The 12697-nt window shown below is 40.7% G+C and overlaps 2 protein-coding genes across 2 annotated transcripts; one reads left to right on the top strand and one right to left on the bottom strand.

Annotated features, from left to right (window-relative positions):
- Nucleotides 1-3761: 3761 nt before the first annotated feature.
- Nucleotides 3762-7413, top strand: LOC145454416 (leucine-rich repeat-containing protein 51-like). Its single transcript, XM_080332408.1, has 4 exons — nt 3762-3985; nt 4813-5021; nt 6053-6201; nt 7119-7413. The coding sequence occupies exons 1-4, from the start codon at nt 3886-3888 to the stop codon at nt 7255-7257; spliced, it is 597 nt and encodes a 198-aa protein (XP_080188534.1). The 5' UTR covers nt 3762-3885; the 3' UTR covers nt 7258-7413.
- Nucleotides 7414-10271: 2858 nt separating this feature from the next.
- On the bottom strand, nt 10272-11827 carry LOC145453368 (calcium/calmodulin-dependent protein kinase type II-like). The gene has a single exon (XM_080331334.1). It carries the CDS (start codon nt 11784-11786, stop codon nt 10806-10808), a length of 981 nt encoding a protein of 326 aa, XP_080187460.1. The 5' UTR covers nt 11787-11827; the 3' UTR covers nt 10272-10805.
- Between the last annotated feature and the right edge of the window lie 870 nt (nt 11828-12697).

Raw genomic sequence — 12697 nt, forward strand, 5'->3', positions numbered from 1 at the left:
TAGAGCTGATAGAATGTAAATAATATGAACGAACGAATTACTTCTGTACATCAAGTGGGAAGCTAGATGATAATATAGTTGAAGGCATCGATATCAGTTATCATTGACCGAAATTTATTCTTCAGTTCAGTTTTTTTTTTATAATTTCACCATTTCAAACACCACAAGATTGGGATACCATGAAAGTTGCGAAGTTCATGTTTTGAAACAGCTGTTCACACATTTAATGTCAGCGAACACGCATACGTTGATTCTGGCGGTAGGCCTACGTTACTTGCCGGTGGTTTGCAATTACAATGCATTCATGAAACAACATTGCAACAGCCTGTGCACTGTGCAGTGAAGCGAATAATTATAATTCAAAAATTGCGTCGGGGTCGAAATGAGTGCACCTGCACATTGCGCAATGCACAGCTGATTGTGAGCTCAAGCAAAATAGTCCGAAGATGTCAAAACCTGGTCAAAGTTTTAGAGTAAATTGATGAATAGACGCACTTCAATCATATTAGTTGCACACCTAAACGCATTCTTACTTAGTCCATAGCCTACTTGATGATATCGTATCTTTATTTTGGAAGGGAGTAAATAATTTTGCTCTTTTCGTGCTTAATTTCGAAGAAACGGCTCATAAATTGGTTTGCATATCGTGTCTATGTATATTTGTTATCGTACTTATCAAACAATACTTGATGAAAGAAGTGTGGGCTCAATACAGCAGTGTGGGACCTGTACGTACAGGCACAGTCGATATCGCCTGCAAGATCGAAAAGGCTATCAGAATCTTTTCAGCTTTCCCGCAAAACCAAACCTCGGGATTTCAGATCACTTGTTGTATAAGAAACTCCATAATTCGGTTGCTATTCATATTCGCACGAACAATAGTGTTCGAAGTAATTTCTATCCAGTTTCCAATTCATGCATGCCAAACTTTTCAAATGCAAATATATTCTCATCTCTGAAACCTACACGGCCATCAGACCGGCCTAGTCAGTGATGGTAAATCTCAACCTACTTATACTTTATTAGTGTTTTGTTTACAGTTTACATACACTTATTATTCAAAGGAATATGCTTTCTAGATCAGTTTCATCACCATATCAATACGTTTTTAGGTTTATATTTTTCAAATGAGTTCCTCGAATGCTCATTACAGCTTTCATGTTTCATTTCAACTTCAGCTGTAGGGTTTATATTTGGGATATCTCGCAAATTGATTGGAAATAATTGAGTAGCGTTCTAAAATATGGTAAGCAGATCTGATCAGATAAATTCCCGACTTCATCATCGAGATGCTTTGACGATGGATATGCGATACAACCTTTAGGTAAGGTTATGGTTACAATTACATAATACACCATATCGTCATTACAATTTCGTTAAAACTTGTATACCGTCGCTTTTAGAAATACCAATAAACAGTGGCTCAGGAGCATATGCTGCCGCCCCTGGATTTCGATGAAAATGCCGCCCAAATTTTGAAACAGTTTCAATCTTTTCAATTATATTTACTGGAAATCTTGTTGTGTTGACTAAAAAAATGTCTTCACATCACATTTTGTCGCTCCCTTGCAACCTGCCACCCCTGACGCTGAGCCACAACCGCCAAGTGACTGCTACGCCGCTGCCTATAAATGCATCCCTGCATACTCGCTTATAGATTCTTTCATTTCGTTAATTATTATTTTCATCGATACAGCCAGACTGTTTAGAGTCAAGTGACCTGTTTGATGCTGGTGTGATCTGACTAGATGACCTTCACGGTCTTATCGATCATTCCTAGCTAATACCGAATACTGTGCATGCATATTTTCTGTACCACCATCACTGCTGTGTGTTATGTATTTTGGTTGGATGAAAATAAAGACTCTCTCTCTCTCTCTCTCTTTCTCTCTCTTAAAACATAGTCGTTTACGATTACAGCACAGTGCTGTGAACGACTATGTTCAAAACACGACAAGATTGGAAATGAAAAGGGGGGATGAGTCGAGCATTTTCATTTTAGTGCAATTCATGTAGTAACTCAAATCAGTAAATTCAGAGTCCGAAAAAATCCGGCTGGTGAATTTCAAATCTAGGCTCCGAAAAATTAACGCAAAACTTCTGTGGTTTTTCATTTTTGTGTGGAATAACTATACTTTCAAAGCACATTCAAAATCCGAATCCAGTCCGACTAGGTTCAAAATCGGGCCATAGCAATATGCAGCGTCTACGCTGTATATTTCTATATGATCGGAGCGTGATCACTATAGAAATTAATTTAATTTCTATAGTGATCACATCAGAGATGAGCATGGATTAGGATTTGGAAAAACCGGATTTGCGAAATTTTGTAGGATTAGGATTGGATTTACCGATTTTCGTGGAGATTGATGTCCTTTGGCAAATGGTGACAAAGCTTTTCGCCCTACCACGATTTTACATAGTTTACAAAGTTATTGCTTCGTGTACTTTGGCAGTCATTCAGCCTTTTATTTCTTTTTACAGAGTTATAAAGGCACAATATGTAGATTCTAGACTATAGCTTTCTAAGTGGAATTCCAAGTTTGAATCGGATTAGGATATGATTGAATAGTAGGCCTATATTCATATTGAAATAAACCTGAATATTTTCGGCTGACACTCGTCAGGGGTAATCGTCAGCAAGTAGTAGAGAATTCAAAAGAACAGGCCCAGGTGGGTGTCTGATCTTAAGACTACTCCTAGTCGTTTCGGCATCTTCCTATCATTCATTGTATTGCAGTCTTGTGATGTTTTGAAGTGATGAAATTTTATGAATAAACTTGAACTTGAACATCGTATATCAACAATCGTATCCATTTTAATAATATATTCATTGCAAAATATATTAAAACCTGAAGCTTTTCGAGCTGACACTTTTCAAGGGCAATCGTCAGCAAATGGAGAATTTCAAAAACATTCATCTAGCATTCTAGCTACATTGCATACAACCAATTATGACGTCATATCATTTTTAAAAACCATGATGGGATTTGGTCATAGCCGACGGCCTTGTGTGATTTCAGTTTGTGGATGGCTACTTCGACTTCGTATTTGGTCGTAGGTTCAAGCACAATCGACTGGGATACCGATCTCACCTCTGACCTGACCGACACAGGTTTTGTAATAGAAGAAGCAATATTAGTGCCTACGTTACAAAAATATTCATTGAAGTGATTCGCGATGGCCGCCGGGTCTGAAAGTTTGATTCCGGTATCCGAATTCACAATTTCCGAAACAGACTTATGGCCTTTTTTCTGGTGTAGGAGAGAGCTAAGTCCACGTAGCCTACAACACACGCGCGTCCACGTTGTCCAAATATCATTATGATCGTCGAAAAGATCATCGCTCCATCAAATATGCCGGACCTGATGTGTGGAACAGTATCCCGCCGGCTATCCGACAGTCGACGATCATGTCCACATTCAAGTCGAAATACAAGCAATTTACTACTAAATGATTACTAGTACATCCTCAAGCTGACCGGACCACAACTGACCTATCGATCTCGCCTTCCATGACATGCCACCCCATTTTTGTCCCTTGCTTTTTTTTATACTATCTTCTTTTCATTCAGTGTGCATGTGCAATTGTGCATGCCTCATCTTTACATCGCCTAAGTCGCTCATCTCTGGATCACGTCGGAACCTCTGTGCGCCTTTTACTTTTAAACACTCCGTCACACAACGCTAGTCACAATGGTACGCCGCACCATAGTAACTGCAGCAGAAGGCTTTGATTATATTGCTTTTTATGTTTTTGTGACTTGTCTCACTATTGCAATGTATGAATGCATTCTTCAACTAGTACCGTATCGTCTTGTAAATTTTCAGCATATTCATGACGTAGTGCGATACAAGCTGACGGTCGTTCAATCAGTCCAAAGTTATGTCGGAAGTTTCGGAATCATCTCGATCTTCTCCAAGTTCCAAGCCTACTGGAAAAGCCCTTCTTGACCTTTCTTTCCGGAGCATTCTCAGTCTTGAAGGTACCAATAACAATACTGGTTTTATGATTACAAAACTTCCATTTCCACCTTTCAGTTTTGCCGGGTCACTCTGCTTCCCAACTTTTCTAATGGTTGGCAAGCCATTTATCAACAATACCAGTGGTTTTGTACTTTACGTCATTCTGTAATTTTTTTCTATAGAAAATGTGATAGTTTTGAAGTAGGACCATGTCATTAAAGTCGTGGTAATATTAACATATTGGTAGCCACAAAAACTACACAGGACATTCTCGAAAGCAGCACTTTCACGGGAAATTTAAATGATAATTTGAAATCTTTGATGCTCTCTTTTATCGATGGATACTTCCATGACCTCGGTGATGGTGCTCTTAGTCTGAACGCAGACAGAGCTAGACCTATATATATATATATATATTTTGTCCATCATGTATCGGATTATTCATTGTTGCTTTTTTGAGACATATTTTATGTAGCATCAAACCTTTCCAGAAACACCTTAACTACACCTACTCAATTTATATTCAAAGTATGAATATGTACTTTCTCTGTTTAAGCCTGCTTCAGTGAATTATTTGTATGCTGCACGTTGGAATCTTGATAACTTTTCCGTGTTATATCGCGAGAGGCAGGATGACTCCCTGTATGATACACTATGTGCCAACTTTGTCAATTTTATAACAGTGAAGCATAGATTAAGGCTTAGTGAAAGTCTTGTCTTCTTTTAGTCAACAAGTTCATGGTGGGTAAAATTTTTATTGGTAGGGGTGTACGAGACACTAATTCCATACTTCGCAACATTGGCATTGGTACATATTTCTCATTGCTGCTTTATGAAATAATTGCAGATATCGGTGACGAAATCGGTAAACCTAACAGTACTGGGTTGAAGAAGTCAAAGGACAGTGGAAAGTTGATATGCACCGCGCTACGTTTAAACAACAACAATATTGCAGATTTAAGTGATTTGTCCACAGTTTTGGAAGGAATATTCCATGATCCGGCTGACATTGAATGGATTGATTTGTCCTTCAATGATTTGCATTCTGTTTCTGGGGTGAGTAACTAGTAACTAACTACCGATGTACCATATTTTTCGTATTCTTGTATACAAAATCAATCAGATGTATTCATTGATCTGTATATAGCAAGTAGGCTGTACAGTGTACAGTGTGTACGTGTCGCAGTACATTTAAGGTTATTGTAGCATCAATTCGGAATGAATTTGCAAACAGTGTTATGTGAGAAAAAAGGATTTTCCTTGTCTGAATCCATCTGCTCGGACTACTTTCCACAAAATTAGCCTCTCTTGTCAGTATTGATATTTCATGCTGGAATTTTTATCGTCGATAGTTGATTTATCTCATTCGGTCTTCATATTCTCACCAAACCATTCGGAAATACAGTAGCGGTATATACCATTGCCATCCTGAGACCACAACGTCATTAGCATTGGCCTTAATTTTGAATAACTCTCAATCAATAATCACAAGTGTCAAACTGCGAAATGTGGACATGATGAGTTAAGTAATCTTTCTCTGTAGGTATACTTCACCTGCTTTAATAAATAACATCCGGCTTTATGTAGGTTCAGCAGTAGAAGAAAATTTTTGAGAAGCATTCGAAAATTTAGAGAAGGTAAAAAAGTTTAACAATGAAGGGACGTCACAGATCCAGATCCACTGAGGCGTATCTCGCTCATATGACGTCACAGTGTTCAAATCTAAACTATAGGAGACAAGAGCGTCCCTGGAGTGTGTGATTTTATTGAGCAAATATTAGATTAAAAAATAAAATACCTGTTGCAGCGATACGATCCTTAGGGACAATCTAGTCAGCTGCATCGATGGAGTACAAAATTGTAATTTAATAGAGTCTCGCGTCAAGAATAAATTAAAACAGGTAGAACAGTGGTAAGCTGGGGAGATCTATCATGTGGCTGTGGCCCGTGGAGAAATGATTTTGTGGCATAATTATTGTGTCGTCACATCTTCCTATCTCGTTCATCTTTCGCTGTCACAAAAACGATGATGTTCGCGCTGCGTGTTGTTACTGAGGCTGAGCGAGTCCAATACGAATTCTCTTCAGCTCGTGGACACCTTGACGAATTTAAAAGTAGTCTATCTTCACGGCAATGCGATTGAAAAGCTGCAAGAAGTCGACAAGCTTGCTGCCTTGGCTGATCTCAAGAGCTTGACGATGCACGGCAACCCGGTGGAATCTAGTAAAGGATACAGGTGCGTCAAGATTTTAATTTTAATTTTCGTCTGTGTCCATGATAGTTTCCGCATCACCCTTTATCCCATGAAAATGTATGTGTGGTTAACTTGTTTCAGGAAATTTTCAGTGAAATGATGTATCTCCGGGCTATGCTATTGGTAGCTGGACAATGGACATGCTTTCAGTAATAACTGTCCCCTGCCACTTTTCCTTTTGTAATGTTCCATAACGCTGCTACTTTTGTAATGTTCCATAACGCTGCTATATGTAGAAGCTATCCTTGTGTTTATTTATGGCAATACTGTGATGGCCCTTATTACATACAATAATCCAAGGCTTTTATTTACTGAAAATAACACGCAGCACAACTAGACCAACAACTAAGGTACTAAGGAGAACAAATTAAGAGCAACACAATAGTATACAGCAGATAAGATATGTAATCAAGTCATAATTGGTTAACTAAATGTAAGGACGAGGCAATCGGACACAAGAATTCACCACAGATACTTCCGTCTTTCGCCTGGTCAAGGGTATGCAAATGCATACATGATCAAATCGATATATAAAAAGCATAGCATGCATTAAAAACCTCGTAATTCAACATTGGGGTAATGTGTGGAAGAATATATATATGAATCTATGTTGCCCCTCAGCCATAATCTTGTATACTCACAATATTCACAGAACAATCTTTACAAATACGGTACATGTAACTGCGTCGTAAGACTTAGGATGAGCTTATTGAGGTAGGACCGGACGTTACGAGTATTCGCGTCACAGTTGTATGCTGACATTACCGTGGAGATGACTGTTATCCTGCTATCTTCACTACGCTTTTGATAAAAATTTATTACCACCACCCATCAACTTCTCTATGCAACATCGAAACAATACATATATCATGTTCAATGTCGGTCGTAATATTCTACAGACAACATATCTTATCGACTCTTCCGTCGCTCAAGACTTTGGATTTTAGTGGAGTCACGAAGCAAGATCGCACCGTTGCCGCGACTTGGAGAAAGAGCAATGTTAAAAAAGGAAACAAGGGCAATAAGTTGTCGATTTAGACCGGTTTCATTTTAGTGTTATAACTATATTTAGTGGAATATTCTATTTTTCAAGTCGTAGTGACTATGGGTGCTTGCATTAGATGCTGCTCATTGCCTTGCAGACATTCATCTTAGTCTTCACATGTGCTAAAATATATGTTGATATGCAGTTTACGTTCATAAGTTTTGCTTGCCTGTTCGGCACTGTCATTTGGGTTCGTAAACAGTAGGGTTACCATGTCCTTTTTTCTAAATTTCCAAATTTGCAAAACCGGAGGAAAATCCCGAAAAAAGGTCAACTTTCTCGCTCAGCGCCCAAAATACAGATTTTCTTTCACATTATCGGGTGGTTGGCTAAAAAAAAGGTCAACATTCCGGCCCAGATCACGAAATAGCCGGCCGCTGGAGCGTTACTGCAGTGCTGACTTATTGTATCTCAGTCGAATTTGGCCCTATATCATCATCATCATTATCATTGGTTTATTAGCAATTTTTATCAGTTCAATACACCATAAAATGCGATACAATGAAAAAACCGGAAGGTGTTGAAGCGACTTGGAGTAGTCTATGGAATCAGACAATCAGACGGACCAAAATCCTCAAACAAGGGGACAAAATCTCAAAAAAATAGGATAAATCCTCTTAAAAGAGGACGTATGGTAACCCTAGTAAACAGCAGCGTCTAATTCAGACCTGGGCAAAGTGCCGCCCGCGGGCCAAATGCTGCCCGCGAAGCCATTCTGTGCGGCCCGCGAAAGGTTGCTTGGAATTCATAACATTAGACCTGCTTTTTGGAAGTTGATGCGTGGACTAAAACCATGGGCTGCATCAACTAAACAGAAAATTCGCTTACTTTGAAGCCTGTTCATTAATATACCACAATTACGCTGCCTACGTACTTCGAATGCGTAATCCAGATTCAAAATCAAGGCAATGTGGCAGAGTATGAGTAACAATTAAATTCACAAGAAATCACTCTTTCCATATGGTTTAGGTCAAACCTTCTTTGTTGTAATTGTCCCATTACGCATTATACGGTACGCATTTTAAATTGTTGCGTGAGGCGTTTCCAAATCCCTAATTCGTCACTGCTGATTACTTTATGACTCATCATGTCTATCACCCATACAGGATGAACGGGCGTGTCAAAAAGCGAAAGCCGAAAGCTGAAATTCAAAGAAGGTTCACATCACTAAACATTAGTATACTGGAGTTAGGGGTAAACCCAGCCTTTAAGTTTGTGCCGAGAATGTCGCCGAGATTAAGGATTTTAATTATGACAAAAATACGAAACACTCGGTCTAGGGAGGGCAAATTTCAGAAAAACTGCAAACTTCCCTTAACATCAAGGCTATCTGAGCTGAACACTGCTCGGAATTCAGCAACCAAGACAAGCTTTGTACTATCCCATATACATTTCAGTGCAGTTGTTCTCGAACTGGCGGGCGTGAAAGCATCTGAAGGGGGGCGCGAAACCGAACTGGAATGAATTTTTTTTTGGCGCTACGCGCTATTTATCTTCAGCTCGAAGTGTAGTTATTGCTCTGTGTATTGTCCTAATTTGATATTTCAGAATTCTCTCACCAACAACCATCACCATCAATGCTAACAAACTATCCGCTGGGATTGTTAGCGTTCATGTTGCTCTTTTAAAAATGTTGTGATTTCATGATAGGGAGGGGGCGAAATTGTTCACTATATCATAAATGGGGGCCAGTGTGCCTGAAAAATATGAGAACCACTGTTTTAGTGTCTTAATGGAAAACGTGGATAGGGGTTTAAAGAGAGTTAAAATATATCATGTTTAACATTGTTTCGAAGCATGGCAAATAAAATTAAAATACGCTGGAGAATAAAGACAAAATTTTTCACTCATATTCCGACTGTCAACATATTCTCAACGTCTCATTTGGCCCGCGAAGGAAAATAATCGCCCACCCCTGGTCTAATTGGTTTTTCAAGTTCAATTTATTTCGGTCCGCATTGCCGTGTGCGTACTAGGTTGCGGCTATGAGCTTGACTTAGGAGGACTGAATTTGCCTTTCCACCGACGCCGTCAGGTTTTCTGCAATTTTATTGTACAGCTCACTTGGATAAGGAAATAAAAGATGCATAATACTACCTACCGCGTACAATTGGTGAAACGAAGTATCGACATTCTACGACGTTTAGATTGGGTTTATTTGATAGAACTGCGTCACGTTTATGGTGCATCAGTGATTCCACCAATTAGGTCACTACCGCATACGTACACGGTTTTAGTTCGGGACAGGGTTTAAATATAGGCGTGTACAAACACGATTTGTTTGAAATTCGACCCTAGTCGACTTGAGTTGTCTTTGAAACCGGACACCCACCTGAGCCTGAAGGATATACCAGGCTGCTAGTCTACCAGTGGCTTCTACCTACAGACTGTCGTGGATCACTAAAACCTGATTCTTATGTAGCAGTAGCCAATGGTCTGTCAGGCACGAGCAGTTTTGTGACGACATCGAGGTTGTCCCGAAGGATATCCTACTACGCAAAGATGAGCATGGATTAGGATTTAAAAAAAAAACGGATTAGTGAGATTTTGTCGGATTTGGATTGGAGATTTTTTCTGAACGGATTGGGATTTGGATTTACCGATTTTCTGGGAGATTGATATGTCATGTGGCGAGTGGCGACAAACTTTATTAGGATCAGTTAATAATGTACTTATGGTACACTGCACTATGGTACGCTCAGTGCCAATGAACATGAGGTGCAGCCCTATGATAAGTTATCTTAAATCAAGAGAATTGCTGGTTATGGAAGAAAAGCTTTCCATTTCATCCCGTGTATAAATTGACCTTTTTTTCTGAATTTCAAGTTAGAACCGGATCAGGATTGGACGCGGATCTGAATATACAAAAGTACTATGAATTACGATTCAAAGCTTCGGATTTGGATTGGATTAGGACACGGAAATTCTTAATCCGTTCATCTCTGCTACTTGATAGCATGCTTTTTCGAACCCATTTTCCAATAATGTTTAATTATTCGACGTGATGTTACGTTCTGTTCGTGTAATGGTCGTTCTGACAACATCCTATTTGTACCTTAAATTCGCGACTGAAAAGTGACTACACACTCGAAGTACGTCCACGGAAAACCAATCAGATCTGTAGTTAATCCCAATTTATTTTCGCAATAGACTTGTAAGAAAAAATAGTGGCGTTTTAGCGTGGTATGGTGCGTCGTCCTTGGATTCAAACAGAATATACCTACATCAAAGACTATAGTCATCATAATATATAAAAAGATCGATATCAAAACCGGACATTTAATCAACGTCACACATGTTCTCAAACTCGTTCCAAAATAAAATATCGTCGTTCCGCATCGCCGATTTCCTCCTCGACGTAATCGTTCAAAACCAAATTGACCGGCGGGCTCGACGTCGGTCACAGAACACCCACCATGCAGATGAGCTGAACTGCAGAATTGCTTCGACCCGATTCGACCCAATCATGCTCTGAGATCTGCTTGCGCAGCATCTGCTAACGGATCGACACCCAACTCGTTGTCGACACCAATAGCCACTTTCATCTGCTCGCTTCGTCGCTTCGCTTCAGCTTAAGATGTGTCTCGTGGAGGAAAGTTCCGTACGCGCCCCGTCTGGAGATGTGCTGGCTCTGTAAAGCTCCGGTCACGGTCAAGCGAGACTCTGGATCTCTGACGAGTATCGTGCGGAGAAACCGCTTCGCCTGATACGTCACGCCAGATTCCTGCCATTCGGTGCTCCACAAATCTACCGGACCTGCGTTGAGCATCGCTTGCCGGAGCCTGGACTCTTGATCTTCCTCTTTCTCCCCCTCCACCTTATCCACCGTAACCGGAACCGATCCGATGAGAAGCTCGTACAGGATCAATCCACAGGACCAGACATCCGAAGCTCTGACGTACTCTTTCCGCTCGAATATCTCGGGCGCCGAGTAAAGCCCTGGATTAACTTTCGTGGCGACGGTCCGGCGGCGCCCAGACGTGACGACGGCACACCCGAAGTCAATGATCTTAGCGATAGCGTCTTCCTGAGTCGTGCTCATCATGATATTTTCTGGATCCAAAGCGCGATGGAGGATTTTCTTGCTGTGCATGTACGCCACGGCCGACAAGATCTCACCGATGTATCGTCTCGCGTCTTGCTCTTTGTATCTATGCTTCGCGGATATGTACTCGATAATATTACCCCCTGCTAGTAGGTCCATTACGAGGTAGCAGTGAGGATTTTCGTAGTAGATCCCTTGACAACGGACGATGTTTTGGTGAGAAAGCTTCTTCAAGATGTTGGCTTCTACTTCGGGCTGGTTGGTGCCTTCGTCGCTCAATTTCGGACAGTAGCAGACCTTGGCCGCAACCTCTTCGAACGGACACTTCAAATACCTGTACCGAACGACGATGTTGGTTCGGCCCCTCCCGATCGTATCGCACGGTTCGAACATATCGTGAAACTGAGTCCCGCGAGACTGTGTCGCAGTCCTGGTAAGACTTATACTAGCGCGCTTGAAGAGACTCCTATGCTCCATGTCTGACTGCAACCTCGTGATCGAATGATGCGTTTTCCGAATTCTCGGTCTCATTTCTAACGGCCAAGTAATCATTGCTCTCATTTTCGAAGCGAGACTGATTGGCGATCATAGAGCTGTGGCGTCGGTATCGTGGAGTCGGAGTTTCGTTGAATTTTCTCTAGGTGGAGTCAGAGTCACAGAAATTCTGCAACACCGTTTGGACTTGGGAACGAATAATGAATGAAATCGGATTTTGTTAAATGCGCTGGCTCCGACCACTGTAAAACCGAACCAATGTTACTGAATATTACCGTCCAATTTACGAAGTTTCAAGTTTTTCACGTAAGACGGACCTTCACAAAAGTTACGTCTTCTTGTAAGCACATGTACTGCGGACCATACATGTCAAAAATGTAATTAACGTATAATTTCCGAGGGATTTAACAGGCATGTTAGGGTCGCAGTTGGAGTTGGTAGTAAAGCCCTGTTGGTGATCGACGAAATCTTCAGAAGAAATGATAATCTACCGAAATTCCGACGGAGATGACCGTCACAGTAGTTCTAATGATCATATGAGCCGCAATCGGAGCTACCGGTCATTTCTGACGTATTTTATTGGACGCTGGCCTCTGGGCATACGGGCAACGGGTCTGCCCGAATATGTTTAAAGTTTGATTATCATTTACGCAGGGATATATAGAACTCCGGGATGGCTGACTTCTTTTTGGCCTATACATAAGTAGGGCTATATATCAAGCTGCAATCTACCTCGAAATCTTCACTTTTTTCGCAAGTTAGCGATGTAGGTGTTTATACAATCAGGTTCCTTCACCTTTTGCCGCCTCCCTGGTGAGTAAGCAAGACATTCTAGAAAACATGGGTCTTCCCATACCTCATTCTTTATGCTATATAGACAAATAAGCAAACTC

This window comes from Botryllus schlosseri, chromosome 13 (genome assembly GCF_051294905.1).
Source record: "Botryllus schlosseri isolate E-star chromosome 13, Bs_hap1, whole genome shotgun sequence".
In the NCBI taxonomy this organism is placed as follows: domain Eukaryota; kingdom Metazoa; phylum Chordata; class Ascidiacea; order Stolidobranchia; family Styelidae; genus Botryllus; species Botryllus schlosseri.

Excerpts from the sequence above, each read along its gene's own strand:
- LOC145454416 (XM_080332408.1), top strand. The coding sequence starts at position 3,886 with ATGTCGGAAGTTTCGGAATCATCTCGATCTTCTCCAAGTTCCAAGCCT. Across the intron at positions 3,986-4,812 it reads GAGCATTCTCAGTCTTGAAG|ATATCGGTGACGAAATCGGT; the intron begins GTACCAATAACA and ends AAATAATTGCAG. Across the intron at positions 5,022-6,052 it reads ATTTGCATTCTGTTTCTGGG|CTCGTGGACACCTTGACGAA; the intron begins GTGAGTAACTAG and ends AATTCTCTTCAG.
- LOC145453368 (XM_080331334.1), bottom strand. The coding sequence starts at position 11,786 with ATGGAGCATAGGAGTCTCTTCAAGCGCGCTAGTATAAGTCTTACCAGG.